Raw genomic sequence first — 17340 nt, forward strand, 5'->3', positions numbered from 1 at the left:
ACTAAGTCTGTCCCATCATCTCGTTGAGGTAGGACTAAGGCACCTCTCCACCCCCACACCCCTGTGTCTAGCTTGAGCAAGGTAGAGAGATGCTCTTGATCCTGACTGTTATAAAGTTCTCTTGAAGTCCATTGCCATATTTCTTTTCTTTATCTATCACAGAAAAATCCATAGCTAGTGGACATGGAAACAGATATGGTCTTAATTCCAACATCACTACTGATTGTGCAGTTATGAGTGAGTTTCAATGCACACGATTTTAATACCAACAAAAGGAGAGCTTTTGGGTCATGTGGCCTTCAATATTTTATCAAGATATCCAACTCTAAATCTGGTCAATAGTTTCATAAGTTCTAAACATGAGTTAAGTTAAATAAAAAATAAATCCCAATTCCACAAAATTTTTGAGAAACCATGAAGCTGAATCTTTTACTCAGTGAAACAAGGGTAAGGTGTTGATTGGAATCAAAGAGATCTGGTACCCAGTCCACCACCAACAATCTTCTAATATTTTAATTGCCTTTTAAATTGTGATAACTTCTCAACATCTAACTGAGGTGGCTACAAGGCTATTTTTCTGTCCTAGGAAAGTCTTTTAATACATACTTACAAATATTGTTGAATGAATCTAAGTGTTTTATTGTGTATTTATGAATTAAGTAGTAGAGATTTTTGTCCGTAACCCATTGATTTTTTTCTTTAGGCAGTGTAACTCTGAAGTTACAGTACCAAGTAGTTCCTTTTCACATAGATTTTTTTCTGCTTCTTTTAAAGTGTTGTCGTTTTACTTTGGCTCATGACATCTGGAATGAAGTTCATACTAGTTACAGATGTTTTCAGTCAAGTTGGCTACCATGTTGGCCACTGCCTGTGAAAATTTAAAACTAGTTGTCAATAGTCTCACAGTTTTTACTAGCTTCCTTTACTACATAGTGAAGATTCCCTTCATGAAACCACGTCTGAATCTTTATTATAACATTAAGAACTTCACAAAAAATGATAGAAGGTATAAGGAGACTTTTAGCTTTCTTTATAGTCGTTGTTGTGCTTGGGGTGATAGTCTCACTTGTGAGTATATATGACAAAGCATACCAGAGTGCACATTTTAAATATGCACCGTGTGTTCTATGTCTATTATTCTTTACTAACTTTGTTAGAAATAAATTCGAGTGGAGAAGCAGAATGAGAATAAAAAAAAAGAACTTCACAAAAATATTACCAAAATACACAATTCTTTTTACTGGGAAATGAAGGAATATATAAGATGTCATCAATGGTTGGAACTGTTACTATATGTTAATTAGATTACTTTAGTAGTTCTTGAATCTTTATAGCACTAAGGTGTTCAGTTATTTCATCCATGTCCTTTTGGGCCTCTTGTGATATGAAGCGATCTTATGGTTCATGTAATACGAGCTTTTGCTTTTCTTTTGTTGATAAGTATGTTCTCAACACAGCCAGATTATTGATCACAAAGTTATTTGGGGGCCCTGATTTTCCTATCTCTTAAATGAACAAGACAAAGTGTGGTCCATGATGTCCCATACAACTTTTAATATTCTTCAGACAGTTTAATTTGCTGATCACCTTGTCAACATGATGTAATACAGCAAACTTTATTTTGCTTTAGGCTGCTTTTATTCGTGACGAAATGATGCCAGGAGAGTGGGACGTATGTGTGACTTCTTATGAGATGGTAATTAAAGAAAAATCTGTGTTTAAAAAATTTCATTGGCGATACTTAGTCATTGATGAAGCACACAGAATAAAAAATGAAAAATCTAAGGTAAGTGCCCAATATCTTTATTCAAGTTTTCATTTACTTACCAGGCTTGTTCATTCACTTTTCTGTGTTTAAAATAAAAATGAAGTACTAGAAGGTCATGGCTTTGTACAGACTGTGGATGAAAGTAATTTTTTAAAGTGCTCATAAAAGCTAAATTATTGAATGCAAATTAGATATTTATCTGCAGTCTCTCCCGTTGCAGCCTCTGTCATGACACATTACTTTAGTATTACTGAGACTATTTGGTGTACAAATATCATTTGCATTGACTTACTTTTTATTGAGGAGTTACTTACCTTATGCGTATTCCTACGGATTAGAAAAAGGAATTTCCTGGAATTATCTGACTTGTGTGAATTAGAATCTAGTGTTGCCATTGAAAAATAGCAATTATTTGTTGCCATTCAACTTCATCGACAGTAGGAAAAACTTCACTTAGAATGATGAGCCTCTCTTTGAATCACTGGGCTGCTTTGGGAGAAATAGGGACAGAACTGAAGCAAAACTACCAGATGGAGCCTACTAATTTCACATTGGAACTAAAACTTGATAAGACGACACATGTTAAAGCATACTTGCTTCATTAAGAACATTCTAAAATTACTGATTTTATGTTTTTGTCATATTTTTGTGGTCTTAAACTTGAAATGTTAATACATGGTGTCAGGGAAAAATTGTGATGCGAAAAATTGGGGCCAGGCCGAGTTGGAACTTAGCTATGCATGTAGATGAACATGGTTGATGGGGAGATTTTGTTACATGAAGTGCTAGCTCAGATTCCATGAAATAAGTTTGATTTTCTGAGACCCAAAATGGGGAACTAAAATGTTTCATGATGGGGGAGGAATTTCAGATATAAATACGATTTGTATTCTTTCCGGTGTGGAAATGTCTAGGATATTAGTGTGCAAACCCACCTGAACTAAGATGTTTTTTCACAGGAAGTTAGCTTTCATGTGTTAGTGTATCATAATGTATTGAGTGAAGTATATAACTGAATATTGAGCATTCCTAGAACCAGAACAATGCTTATGTAACTACTATGTGTATATACTTTATTTTTAGCTTTCAGAGATTGTTCGTGAGTTCAAGTCCACTAATCGCTTACTTCTTACTGGGACACCTTTGCAGAATAACCTGCATGAACTCTGGGCTTTACTTAACTTTTTATTGCCGGATGTCTTTAATTCTGCAGATGTAAGTTTAAAACAGAGTATTTGTGCAAGGGGTACTGGTACTCAGGGTTGAACCCAGGGTGCTTGGCTGATATCCATGTTGGGTGCCACTTTACTACTGATCTCCAATCCCAGCTCCAAATTATACATCTTAATATATTTTCCTAATGTTCATGATCATTTATGCTTTCCTCTCCCCCCCTCTGTCTCTCTCCTTTATTATTATTGTGTGTGCATAATGTCTGTATGTATGGAGACCAGAGGAAAACTTGATCAAGTCACTTGTCTCCTTATACCTTTATTTGTACTCTCAGATCGAAGTCATGTTGTTATGCTGACCCTGTGAGCTATCTTGCTGACATGAGACATCTGTTTTCAAAGTATAGACAATAGGTTAAAATTTATACTTTTTCCATTTGTGATTCTTCATTTGTGTGTTTCAGTTTTCTCAAGAAAATATAAGGTCCCAAATTTTAAAGTAAGCATAATTGGGAAATAGTGTATTTCTTTTTTTTTGGGGGGGGGGGTTTCCAGGCAGGGTTTCTCTGTGGCTTTGGAGGCTGTCCTGGAACTAGCTCTTGTAGCTCTGGTCTCAAAGTCACAGAGATCCGCCTGCCTCTGCCTTCCGAATGCTGGGATTAAAGGTGTGAGCCACCAACGCCCTGCGAAATAGTGTATTTCTATTCTTTTTGTTTGTTTGTTTGTTTGTTTTTTCGAGACAGGGTTTCACTGTGGCTTTGGAGCCTATCCTGGCACTCGCTCTGGAGACCAGGCTGGCCTCGAACTCACAGAGATCCACCTGCCTCTGCCTCCCCAGTGCTGGGATCAAAGGCGTGCGCCACCACGCCCGGCTGTATTTCTATTCTTTCTAATTATTCTGTCTGTTATTTTGCCTATATCACAATTTTATCACACTTATATGATAGATTGAGTATAGAGTAGTGTATTCAACATTTCCATTAAATTTGAGAGGCATATTTTTCATTATTATCAACATATTTTTATGAGATCAGCAAATTGAATAGAATGATTCAAGGGTTTTAAGTCTTAATTTTTATAACATATTTTTCTTAACTAGATATAATGTTGTGTGATGTAGTGAAGAATAATATTTTCTAAGGTGATAGTCTTCCTTTATATTGCCATCAAAATTTCTTCAACCATTACAATATTTTCATCTATTTTAAAAGTAAACATATGACTATCACAATAAAATGAAAGTACTTTTAAAGTAGATTATTTCTACATTGGTTGTATACAATGTATAGAGTATCGAGTTTATTTTTAAAAAAATGTGTGTACTTATTGTAGATTTTCACCCCTCCACAGGACTTTGATTCTTGGTTTGACACTAAAAATTGCCTTGGTGATCAAAGACTTGTGGAAAGACTCCATGCAGTAAGTAATAGTAGTCAAAAAGTCAATAATAAATTTAATGGAACATAATTGAGCGTATTTAAGCATAACACAATTTTGGGAAATTTTTTTCAGCCCCATGAGTCCAACAAAGCTTAAGACATATTTACATTGAATATGTAAATATTACATATTACAAAGTAATATGGCTTTGTCCATAAAATGGGTTCTTGTTGACTTAGAAACAATGCTCAAGATAAGGGTCTAGGGAGAATGACTGATGTGAACTTAATCCCTGTGAGAGTCAGGATTTGGTCTGGCCCTGATATAACACAGAACTCACTTTGGCTGTTGTAAAGTGTAAGTGACATCTCTCTCAAGGATAAGTTTTATGACTTAGAAGCAATGCTCAAGGTTTTAGGCAGAAATGGTCTGGGATAAATAAAACAAATTTGGAAGATATGGGCAGAGCCTGACTCATCAGACAGCAAAGGATCACCAGATTGTAAATTGCATCCATTCCCAGCATTCTAGAAGGAGGATAGCTTAAACATCTCTTTCCGTTGAAGGATGCCTGTGAGTTTAACTTCCTGGATTCTCCAGTTTTTATTTGTGTACACAAGCACTTTTTGCCCCATGCATCCATCCATCCATCCACCCATCCATCCACCCATCCATACATCTATCCATCTATCCATCCTTCCATCCATGCTCCCTCACCTTTGGGTCCCTAACTATGATTTTCTTTTCTTGACAGACAATTTACTTCAAAGAGTAGTTTACCTCTACAACTTAACTGCCTAACCTCCTATTTACTCATAAATCTGCTGATTATTGATGTCTCTCTATTCCATATGAGTGAAACTCATTTTACATAGTTTTCAATGACTTTTCAGTTGCTAAATTCAGGATATACCAGTAGTATCTGGTTTCCCCTACCTTAGCCTCTAACTCTCAAGTTTACTTCTCATAACTATCTTATAAAATCTATATAGTACCTCTCCTTTGTCATTTTGCTTTCTACTATTTCAGTTACCCATAGGCAAACATGGTCCAAAAATATAGAAAATCATAGAAATAAAAACAATGATTAATCTCTAAGCATGAACCACCACTAGTTTCCATACCAATCTTGGAAGTATCATTATCCTTAATACAAAATACTGTCTTCTGTTAAAAGAAAATATATTCATATAACTCATATTGCTCTATTATATTTTATTATTATTATTATTTTACCATATTTGTGTGCTGGATTTATAAATTACATTTGTCATAGATATATATGAGACATCATATTGTATATAGAATTTTATATAACTTGCTATCTTGAGAACCTTCTAGGGATCATGGACTCTATTTCCAATGGGACAAATGGGGACTATTATTGATTTTTAACTTCCTACTGTATTCTGAGGGTTTTTTTTTGCTGTCTTACAGACACCTTAAATTCTTAATAAACTTTAGATAAGTTTAAAAAAAATAATAAGTCTTATTATCTCTTTTTTTCTTTATTTTTTATTTGAATTAGAAACAAGATTGTTTTTCATGTCAATCCCAGTTCCCATTCCCTCCCCTCCTCCCCTACCACCCCCCTTCAACTAATACCCTACCTATCACATATCCTTTCTGCTCCCCATGGAGGGTGAGGCCTTCCATAGGGGGGTCATCAGAGTCTATCATTACCTTTAGGATAGGGCCTGGGCCCCCTTCCCCCCCGTGTGTCTTGGCTCAGGGAGTATCCCTGTATGTGGATTGGGCTCCCAAAGTCCACACCTATGCTAGGGATAAGTATTGAACTACTACAGGAGGTCCCGTAGATTTCTGAGGTTTCCTCACTTAAACCCATGTTCCTGGGGTCTGGATCAGTCCCATGCTGGTTTCCCAGCTATCAGTCTGGGGACCAAGAGCTCCCTGTTGTTCAGGTCAGCTGTTTCTGTGGGTTTCAACAGCCTTGTCTGGACCCCTTGGCTCATCACTCGTTCTTCTCTGGAACTGGATTCCAGTTCTGTTCAGTGATCAGTTGTGGGTGTCTGCTTCTGCTTCCACCAGCTGCTGGATGAAGGCTATAGGATGGCATATAAGTCAGTCATCAATCTCATTATCAGGGGAGGGCATTTAAGGTAGCCTCTCCTCTGTTGCTTAGATTGTTAGCTGGTGTCATCTTTGTAGCTCTCCAGACATTTCCATAGTGCCTGATTTCTCTGTAAACCTAAAATGTCTCCCTCTATTTATATCTCCTTTCTTGTTTTCTTCTGTTCTTCCCCAAACTCAAGATTTCTGCTCCCTCATGCCCTCCTCACCCCTCCTCTTCTCCCCTTCTCATTCTCCTAGCTCCCTCCCCCCACCTCCCTTGCTCTTAATTTGCTCAGGAGATCTTGTCCCTTTCCCCTTCTCCAGGGGACCATGTATGTCTCTCTTAGGGTCCTCCTTGTTTACTAGCTTCTCTTATTATCTCTTATAGATATCTAATAATAATGGCTACCGTTTATTGCATGTTCACCACAAATAATTTCTGTACATGAACTACTACAAATTTCTATAGCAGCCTAGGAAATAGGTATTATTATTTTCAATGCAAAATATATTAAAATACAGATGCTGAAATATTTTTAGATAACTTAAGAAATAAAGTTGAAAAAATTAATGTCTGCGTGTTTAATTCTGCTTCTACTTGTTAGCATAGTGACTTTGGTGGACTTACTGAACGTGAAATGATCATATTCAGTCAGGTGGTGATGGTGCACGAGGCAGAAGGATCTCTGAGTTAGAGGCCAGCCTGGTATACAGAGTGAGTTCCGTGACAGAGGAGCCCTGTCATGAAAATCACAAAAGCCAAAACTAAAACAAACAAAACCAACAAAAAGAGGAAATAATCACATTCAGAACTGGAGAGATGGCTCAGCAGTTAAGAGCACTTATTGTGCAGAAAAGACTTGGGTTCAGGTCTCTACATGGAGGCACACAACCATCCATATATCCAGTTCCAGTCGATATGATGCCTTCTTCTGGCCTCCATGGGCACCAGGCACACACATGTTGCACATACTATGCATGTAGACAAAACATATGTATTAAATAAGATAAATAAATATGAAAAATTGAGAAAATAATCATATTCCCTTCAATGATTTGTTATAAGGATTTAACTACTACTTATAAAGTTAATGGTGCACTGTGTGGTACATTGCTGGTAGATATTCCATGAATTGGAGCACCATTTTCTTGTGACAAAGAACTGTGTTCCCGATATACTCTAATTACCTTTTATCTCTATTCACACTTGTCTTTCTTTTTTTAACATTGAATTATTTTCCTCATTCATTTATTTAATTATTTTAAGTTACCTGAATTTTAATTTTATTTTGAGGGAATTTAACCCAAAACTCTCATATCCTATTTTTCTTAAGTTAAAAAATCTTGTATTAAAAGCAGTATTTAAAGCAAGAATTCTTCATTGAATATTCAATTAATTTTCAGCTTAATTTCTCCTGTTATGTCATGAATGTTTAAGTTTCCTCCCTCATTTTTACAGGGTCTGGGAATTGAACCTAGAGTTTTGTCAGTGCTGATTATTCACTCTTTTATTTATTTATTTATTTATTTGTTTGTTTATTGAGAAACACCCCAGCCTCCATTCTGATTTTTTTCTTCCAAGACAGTTTCTCTGTGTAGCCTTTGCTGTCCTGGAACCTGCTCTGTAGACCAGATTAGCCTTGTACTCATAGAGATCCACCTGCCTCTGCCTCCCAAGTGCTGGGATTAAAGGTGTGAGCCATTCCAATTTTCTAAGGAGTTTATTTATTTATTTATTTATTTATTTATTTGGTGGTGATTTACTGAGATCAGGCAACTGTTGGTTTTTATTATTGTTAGTGTTTGTTAGACTATCTATTAGGATGAAAGTTTTAACAGTTGGGTAGTAAAAATGAAATACACAATTGGAAATTGTAAATGCTTTATGTGCTTTTATAATAAACCTTGCTTTTTAGGTTTTAAAGCCATTTTTGTTACGCCGCATAAAAACTGATGTAGAGAAGAGTCTGCCTCCTAAAAAGGAAATAAAGATTTACTTGGGCTTGAGTAAAATGCAACGAGAATGGTGAGATACTTTATATCCACACACACACACACACACACACACACACACACACACACACACACACACACACACACACGTATATGTATAAGAATTTATTAAAATCACATCTATTGAAAGTTCAACATGTTAATTACATTTTATACTTGAATGGCAAGTTAGGTTATTCAAATATTCCAGTAAAAAATGTTGTGTTTTATTTAAAATGGAATTTGAGATTGCTTTTAGCTCAAGCAGGAATATAGCTCAAGCAAGTCAAAAGTTCACTGTAAACTTTCAGCAAATACAGTAATTAGTGGATAATTGTCAGATGTAATTGCTGGAACCACTAGTAGCTGATGGCAATTCTAGTAATGGATATGATATAGGGACATAGGTCCATAAGCAACATGTAAGTAAGAAACATACAAAACAAAACATTCAAATCTTTAATTTCTTAGTTTTTCAGATCATATGTTCTTTCAAATGAAAAAAACTTCTTTTTTTATCTTTTGGGATTGAACCCAGGGGCACTGTGCATATTAGGCATTCATTCTACCATTGAATGATACCTTCAGACCTCAAACCAAATTTGCTGTTATTTACTTTATTCCTATTTAATACGAATCTAACCACAGGACTGCGGGAACATTTATTTATGGCATCAAGTGTTCTTAAAACTGATTAATTATAGTTTAACATTTTAGGTATACAAAAATTCTGATGAAAGACATTGATGTTTTAAACTCTTCTGGCAAGATGGACAAGATGCGACTCTTAAATATTCTGATGCAGCTCCGAAAGTGTTGTAATCATCCTTATCTATTCGATGGTGCAGAGCCTGGCCCACCTTATACAACAGATGAACACATTGTCAGCAATAGTGGTAAAATGGTAGCTCTGGATAAGCTATTGGCGAAAATTAAAGAACAGGGTGAGTGAGGGATTTTTTTATTAGCATGGAATAAATTCACAACAATGGTTTGTGTGTGAACAAAATATTTCATATTCATTCATCTACTTGGTTAGTAGACATTGTGGAGTACTTATAGTTTGTCAGGAGTTGTCTACAGGCTAGGAACTCAAAGATGAATATGACAATGTCTTTGCCGTGGAGAAGCTCACAGTGTAGTGAGAAAGAGGAGCTGTGATTCATTGTATTATGTGCACTTCATTGTGCTGTTGAGAAATGGGGTTGGGAATGCCTTAACAATACGATGTTTGAAGTGAAGACTGGGGAATGTAGGTAGGAGTGAGTCATTGATAATGGGAGGGGAGTGCTTTTCTAGGGCAATGGAACAGGTGTGAAAGAAGGGAACACAGCAGAGGAGTTTATGGTATGTGAGGTAGAATGGCATTTGGTGAATTTGGTAAGGATAGATGGTGCCAAATTATGAAAGGCCTATAAAGCCATACTTCAAAAAGAGTTTAGACTTCTTTTTTTTGATGCAGAGTCATTGTAGAAGACTTAGTGAAAGGAAGTAACATGAGCAGAATTGTATGTCAGGAAGATAACTTTGTGAGAAATCTACTGAGGAAAAGAGATTAAAACCAGAAGACAAGGTAGAAGGCAGTTGTAATAGTAGTCCAGTGAGAGATTATATGGATCATTGTAGATCCTTGGGGAAAAGACTAGGCAGAATCTTAGTCATAGTAGTGTGTGTGGAAGATTTTTGAAGATCCAATGAAAAAGTTGTTGCTCAACCAACAATTTTGCACAATATTCTTTGTTTTGTGTGTGTGTTTGTGTGTTTATATGTCATATTATTTAGATCATCTATGATGCTTTATTTTGTTTTTGACTTTCAAGTTAGCTGAAATTACTAGCATATACTAATTGCACAAAGATAATGTGTTTCATTATGGCATTTTCATACTTTACACAAGTCGTAACCCAGTTTTCTGGTGAAATATTTTAGGGTCAAGAGTTCTCATTTTTAGCCAGATGACTCGTCTGCTAGACATTTTGGAGGATTATTGTATGTGGCGTGGTTATGAGTATTGTCGACTGGATGGACAAACCCCACATGAAGAAAGAGAGGTGAGGACAAGAAAATGAGGCAAGACTTTAAAAATCAGAGCTCAGTTACATAATACTTTTCTTTACCAAGTCGTTTGCAGCTTTGGTCTGGTCTACTTCTAGGTGGTACTGAATTTCTCACTGCCATCATGGTGTCTCTTCCACATTTATCTTCTATTCCACCAGTTTTCCAAATCATCCCAAGCTCTTCAAATATATTCTTTTCTAAGAACGCTATCTGATTCCATCCTCATCTCTTTTAGCCACAGTTCCATTCATTACTGATTCTCAACTTACCCTCCGACTTCTGATTATGTGTTATTTTCTTTTCTTAATTTGTCTACCACTGCAGACCCTTGCCATTTATGGAGTTTAAGGGTGGACATTTTGCTGATTTATGGTTAATTAACTTTAATATTAAGTTAAGGGGGAACAGTCTTGGCTGTGGTGGGCTTTTGTAAAAGTAAGTTATGACAAAATAGGTGTAGGTACGTAGAGTTTGGGATTTTAGGACACTAAAATGTTGCCTTGGAAGCCAATGTCTTCTTCAGATTTGAAAATTCTTCTAAGTCTTTGTTATTATCTATCACAAATGTCATGGCTCAAAGGCATTTTAAACTCATTATATCACTTTGTTGATGACTTTGCTAATTCTTTTTCTCTTTCCTGTGATCCTTTAGGTCTCTGTCTTTGGTTTCCTTTTTAAGTCAATATTCATGCTCTGGGCAAAAGAACAAGATTTTGTGGTATAATGGAAAATACACAGAACTTGGTTTGGAGACCTGACTTTTAGCACTATCACCACCACTTTCTCATATATACAGATCATTTAATTCTATGAGCCCCAATATCTTTAATGTCATAAAGATAAAATTAATACTAAATGCTTCTTTCTGATGACATTGTGAAGTTTGGTGGACATAATAGCTATAAACAGTTTAAAAATATCCAGTGCACTATATATTGTGTGCCATGAAATTGCACACAGGTCTGTATAAGTTCAGGACACCTTCTTAGGCTGTAGAAATCCCAGCCTATGTCCCTCTCCTTAATACAGCTTCTTCCACTGACAAGGCTTTCTGTCTCTTATGCACACCCTTATTGACGCATGGGTATCACATAGTATAGTGTTGCCAACAGCACACAGACCTCTCTGTGTTAAGGGTTTTCTGCTACCCGTTGAAAGGAAACAGTTCTGGTAACTTTTACATGTAAAAGAATGTTTAAATGCCTCAATCGCTTCTCACCCTATAGTTTGAAGTCCTCTAAGACAGTTACTTGAAACTTTTGTTGACTTAGTTCTGAGAACCTATTCCTTTAATAAGCATAGCAACTCTGTTTCTGTTCAAGATGATTGACTCTTCTTTTTAGAATGAAGAGGATGCCAGGCAGAATTTAGTAGGTATTATCTAACCTCAAAATGCCAGTTGTCACTTCTGACCTAGCTTCCTGACCATTACTTATTGATGCGGAAATTCTTCTTCTTCCTCCACCTCTTCTTCTAAAACTCCAAGTATTGTTCTCCATTCAAAGGTTTTGAATTACATGCATCAAATTTGAATATAGAGAAGTCAGAGCCATTCTTTCTTTTCCCTGGGAAATGTCCTGTTTATGTTGCTGTTCATATAATAATTTCAAGTCTTTTTCTAAAACATTTGATTCTTTGCTCTGTGTATCAGCAGTGGAGACTGTTCCCCCTTAATAACTGTGGCATTTACCCTTTCTCTATGAATAAATTAAGCCATCTAGGCTTCTGGTCATCGTCTTACTTAACTGGCCTCACTTTTTATAGGGAAGTATATATTTATATACTTATATACTATTAGCCTTTGGAACCTTGAGGTTCCAAATGATTCTCCCAGTGGTCTTGGTAAGGAACTTATAGGATTTTTGCCACATGAAATTGTGTCTCAGAGAAGTTAAAGGCTTGTGTCTCAAATGTATATACATGGCTTCACTCCTAGGTTTTTGTGATTTCCTTTAGGCCAGGGTGCCTGTCACCAATCTGATTGTGTTCTATACTACATGGTTTCATGCTTTACTGACTGTGGTAATACTAGTCACCTTGTCTGCCTATCACTTAGACCATGCTTGTCTATTACATTAGAAATATATGTGCATAAGCCGGGCGTTGGTGGCACACGCGTTTAATCCCAGCACTCGGGAGGCAGAGGCAGGCAGATCTCTGTGAGTTCGAGGCCAGCCTGGTCTACAGAGTGAGTGCCAGGACAGGCTCCAAAGCAATAGAGAGAGACCCTGTCTCAAAAAAAAGAAATATATGTGCATTTTGTGACTATATAAGTAATATGTGAGTTCTGAGGGAGATTTGCAAAATCTATTTTCTCTGGTAAATCTTTATGAGAAATAATATGTAAGAAGTTGATATATATATGCGCTATTCATGAAGTTCAGTATCCTGGTACTTTTGATCAGGATTCTATTGTGCTTTGTCAGTAATTATAAATAGTTTTAGGAAAATATTTAACCTTAACGATGTACTTTAATGTAATGTGTCCCCCTTATTGTTGATGATTTAGGTTGTTTCCAATTTTTCACTGTTGTAAAAAATGCTACAGTGAAAGTCTTTATACATAAATCTTGTGCACATCTCTGATTATTTCCTTAGGATAAGTTCCCGGAAGTGGAATTACTGGGTCAAAGGGTATGAACATTAAGGCTCTTGGTGCATGTTGCCAAATTGCTTTCCAGAAAGATTGTTCCAATTTACATCCCCAGAAGCAATATCCCTCATCAACATTGAGTATTATCATTTTTATCCTTAAAATGTCATTATATTATTAGTTTGCATCTCTTTGATTGCTAATAAGAAATGAACATTATTCTTGTATTATATATATATCTTGTATTATATATATGATATATATATATATATATATATATATATATATAATTTTAGTTATTCTGTGAGTTGAAGTTGCTCACTTCTCAGGTTCCCTTTTCTACTAGAGTCAGAATTTTCCTAATTACTGTCTATAAGATCTTTGTATAGAGGATATTAACAATATATTAATTTTTAAGTATTTTTTTTACTAAATATTCTTGGTCATGTCATTCTGATTTTCCTGATTATTTACTCCTTTCCCTTTGTCATTATAGTGATATTGATCATCTTTCTCTCATTTACATTTCTCAGCTTTTCTCTCTCTTGATTGATCTTAGCCACATCTTGCTTCTCTGTCTTCAGAATGATATTGATGTTTCTGTCATTTTTCTTGAAGATATATTTCAGCTCTTAATCAATTAGAACAGCTTTGCTATTCTTTTCAAAGAATGCAAATGAATTATTATTTACTTAGTTCAACTTATATGTATGATTGCTCTATGTTTGTCTCCAATGGTTAACATTTACAAACTTCATATAGAAAAACATCTTTTCTTCAGCTCCTTACACAATGCAGTATATAGCTTTGAAGAATATTATAAAGCATTGGGCTGTGGAGAATATTTTATATAAAGTATAAAATTATTTTCTGTGAGCATGTTAACTTTTGTATTTCTTAAGATTTTCTCTTTTTATGTTCCTTTGTTAATTAAAAAAGGGAGCGATAGAAGCCTTCAATGCTCCTAATAGCAGCAAATTCATCTTTATGCTGAGTACAAGGGCTGGAGGTCTTGGAATTAATTTGGCAAGTGCTGATGTGGTTATCCTATATGATTCAGACTGGAATCCACAAGTTGATCTACAAGCTATGGTTAGTAATGTTTAACAATACCAGGAAATTATTGAAGCTCAGAATAATATTGTTTACATAGCACAAAGTTAATGAATGATTAAAAGGTAACAATTTTGGAGTGATTTTGTGGAAATTAGAATTAAAGTTGTTGAGTTAATTGCAAATACAAAAGAAATGAAAACTAACATATACTTCAAATATAAGTGTAAAACTTACATATATAGTATATATAGATATACATATATACATGCTTTCATCTCATAGAATAGAAATGTCAGTTTTTTCCTATTCTTAAGCATTGAAGAGGCTTCCTGAGTTTGTTTTAATGAGGATTAACAATCAATCTCATTATTTTGCATAACAAATACATATTAAAATCTTTAGGTCAGGCATGGTGGCACATGGTTTTAATATCTGCACTCAGGAAACAGAGGCAGAGGAATCTCTATGAGTTTGAGGTGACCCTGGTCTACATAGTGAGTTTCAGGTCATTTGGGGCTACATGGTTATACCCTGTTTAAAAAAATAGTACTAAAATTAGAAAACGTCAGATTTTAACTTTTGTGATGAAACAATTGGGAAGAGAAGGTAAAAATGTGGAAAAGGAAAATTCTGTTTGAGGACATCATCTGAAAACGTGTGTGTGTGTGTGTGTGTGTGTGTGTGTGTGTTCATTTGTGTGTATGTGTGTTCCTGAGAGATTTGGAAGCCAGAGACTGACATGAAGATGTCTTCCTCAATTGTTTCCCATCTTATTTTTGAGACGGGTTCTCTTACTGAACCTGGAGCTTGCCACTTTGGCTTGACAGGTTGGTCAGTGAACCTGCCCTGCCCCACCCAGCTCTGAACCCACTTGTTTCAACCTTCAAGTATACACCACCATGCCTGACTTTTATGTGGGTGCTAGATATCCAAACTTAGGTCCTCATGCTTGAGCAGTAAGCACTTTACCCACTGAGTCATCTTTCCAACTTTGTAAATAATTTTGTGCGTGCGTGCGTGCACACACACACACACACACACACACACACACACACACACACACACACACACACACAGCTGTTTCTCTCACTGTTTATCACAGTCTGGTCATTCAGGGATTGCTGTTTGGAGTTTAAATTTTTAGATATTTGTAGAGCATTAAATTCTCTTTAAATGTGCTTTATCTAAAAATTGGTTATTGGGGCATATCGTGTTTTAATATTTACAAGGACTGTTTTTCAACAGTCCTTGTTTCTTTGTTCCTCCCTCCTTCCTCTCTGTTCCCATTTGCCCCGGTAGTTTCTGCATTTTAAATACACTCTTCCTGCATGCTTATATTTTGCCAGAATTTGTCACCTGCCACCCTTTCTAATTATAAAGCATTGGAGCAGTTCTAATATAGTAAAATTATGAAGATCTCATTAATATTTATGAGCCTTTACTATGTATCCCAGAATTGCCTTGGTAAGCAGAAAGAACTGCTTGATGGATGATGAGATAAAGCAGACTTTTGTCAGCACAGCAGCCCTTGCTAGCTACTTTGTTCCTTACTACAGAAACTCCTTGCTTGTCCTAGGGATGTTTGCATCCAGTGAGTTAAAGTTACATAATAACTTTATTTGTCCTCATCTTAAAGGGGATTTGCCTTATGAAATTCTGAGTTTCCCAGTAGTAGCACAGCACACTTTGAGATTTCTTTGTTCCCAGAAGTCTTTGGACATTATCAGCATCCATCACCCACCATTCATAAGTGACAGGTATAGAGAGACTGAAGTCTCAATTTTATTTTGGGATATTTATAGCATTGTAGCTCTATGTCTAAGTCTTGTCTACAGTCTCTAGCATGTTACATTTGGACTCTTTCTGCTAGGATCGGGCACATCGCATTGGTCAGAAGAAACCAGTACGAGTCTTCCGTCTCATTACGGACAACACAGTGGAAGAGAGGATTGTAGAGAGAGCTGAAATAAAACTGAGACTTGATTCAATTGTTATACAGCAAGGTATTTCCGTGTAGAAAGATCATTAATTGGAGGAGGGGCAAAATACATTTAGTTTCCTGCAAAGGAGATTAGTTTTCAGTTATCTTTTCCCCTTTTATTTTTAGCTTATAATATAATTCCATCATTTATTCCTTCCATTTCCTCCCTCTATACCCTCCCATGTTTATACCCTTCTTGCTCTTTCAAATCAATGGCCTCTTTTTAAAGTGATTGTTATATGCATATATGTATATTCCTAAATATAACCTGCTCAGTCTGCATAATGTTTCTTATAGGTAAATAATCTTTGAAAAGATGTTTGTCATCTTTCTTCTTTAAGCCTAAACCTTCAGTATATGAAATAAACTCATTAGGTTGTAGTCGAATGTTAATGACATGACTTTTGCAGTACCTTATGCTATTTAACGGATAAATATTGGCTCCTGAAAATTTTCAAAATATATACCAGAGCATCTTTTCCATAATGAGAAGTTATCTGAAAAATGAAATTTGAACAAAATAAGTATTTCTGACCTGGGTTTTGATCTGAAATAGTGAATTAGAAAATGTGGTAGAAAAATTGGCAGTCTCTTATTAAATAAATAATATTAAACTCATCATTGTTTGTCACAAAGCTGCTTTAGATATGATTTCATCCAATAGTGTCTGATCAGAACCAGTATAGTGTACTTTCTTTGAAATAGAATTGACTATGTTTCATTTAACTGTCATTAGGAAGACTCATTGACCAACAATCTAACAAGCTGGCAAAAGAGGAAATGCTACAAATGATACGCCATGGAGCCACCCATGTTTTTGCCTGTAAAGAAAGTGAGCTGACAGATGAAGATATTACAACTATCCTGGAGAGAGGGGAAAAGAAGGTTAGTTCAAAATAGTATTGTATTTTCAAGATGGGTTATTTACAATCCACACATGTCCACATGTATGTTGTATTTGTGTTGAACTGCATGTTTCAGATAACTTGAGTTCTTCCTAAGAACTTGTAGAATTATATAGGGTAGGGCTTTACTTTTCTTAGATCAGCAACACTAGGCACATAATTTAAAATGAAGTGATTTATGTCTTCTTGAAAGTACTGTACTTAAGCACTCTGTATTTTGCTTATAATTACATGCAGAAGGACTGCATTTTGTGATTTTTTGCACTGTATTAATATACAGTACACGAATTGAAGGTGTTTTATAAACATTCTGTGAATCATTACGTCATTCTTTGTCAAATAACCCTAAGTGGTTTTACAGT

At 35.6% G+C, this 17340-nt stretch overlaps 1 protein-coding gene across 8 annotated transcripts in view; it reads left to right on the forward strand.

Annotated features, from left to right (window-relative positions):
- Smarca1 (SWI/SNF related, matrix associated, actin dependent regulator of chromatin, subfamily a, member 1) overlaps positions 1–17340 on the forward strand; it is a 162364-nt gene that overhangs the window by 96249 nt on the left and 48775 nt on the right. For 6 of the 8 annotated variants that reach the window (XM_035450311.1, XM_027433497.2, XM_035450310.1 and 3 more), the window contains 10 exons: positions 1631–1786; positions 2852–2983; positions 4291–4359; positions 8310–8419; positions 9103–9329; positions 10315–10436; positions 13042–13077; positions 13976–14128; positions 15963–16095; positions 16810–16958. In XM_035450311.1, the coding sequence (XP_035306202.1) occupies positions 1631–1786; positions 2852–2983; positions 4291–4359; positions 8310–8419; positions 9103–9329; positions 10315–10436; positions 13042–13077; positions 13976–14128; positions 15963–16095; positions 16810–16958 (1287 nt within the window). The remainder of the gene's footprint in view (positions 1–1630; positions 1787–2851; positions 2984–4290; positions 4360–8309; positions 8420–9102; positions 9330–10314; positions 10437–13041; positions 13078–13975; positions 14129–15962; positions 16096–16809; positions 16959–17340) is intronic. The other 2 variants (XM_027433493.2, XM_027433495.2) reach the window with 1 other exon arrangement.

This window comes from Cricetulus griseus, chromosome X (genome assembly GCF_003668045.3).
Source record: "Cricetulus griseus strain 17A/GY chromosome X, alternate assembly CriGri-PICRH-1.0, whole genome shotgun sequence".
In the NCBI taxonomy this organism is placed as follows: Eukaryota; Metazoa; Chordata; class Mammalia; order Rodentia; family Cricetidae; genus Cricetulus; species Cricetulus griseus.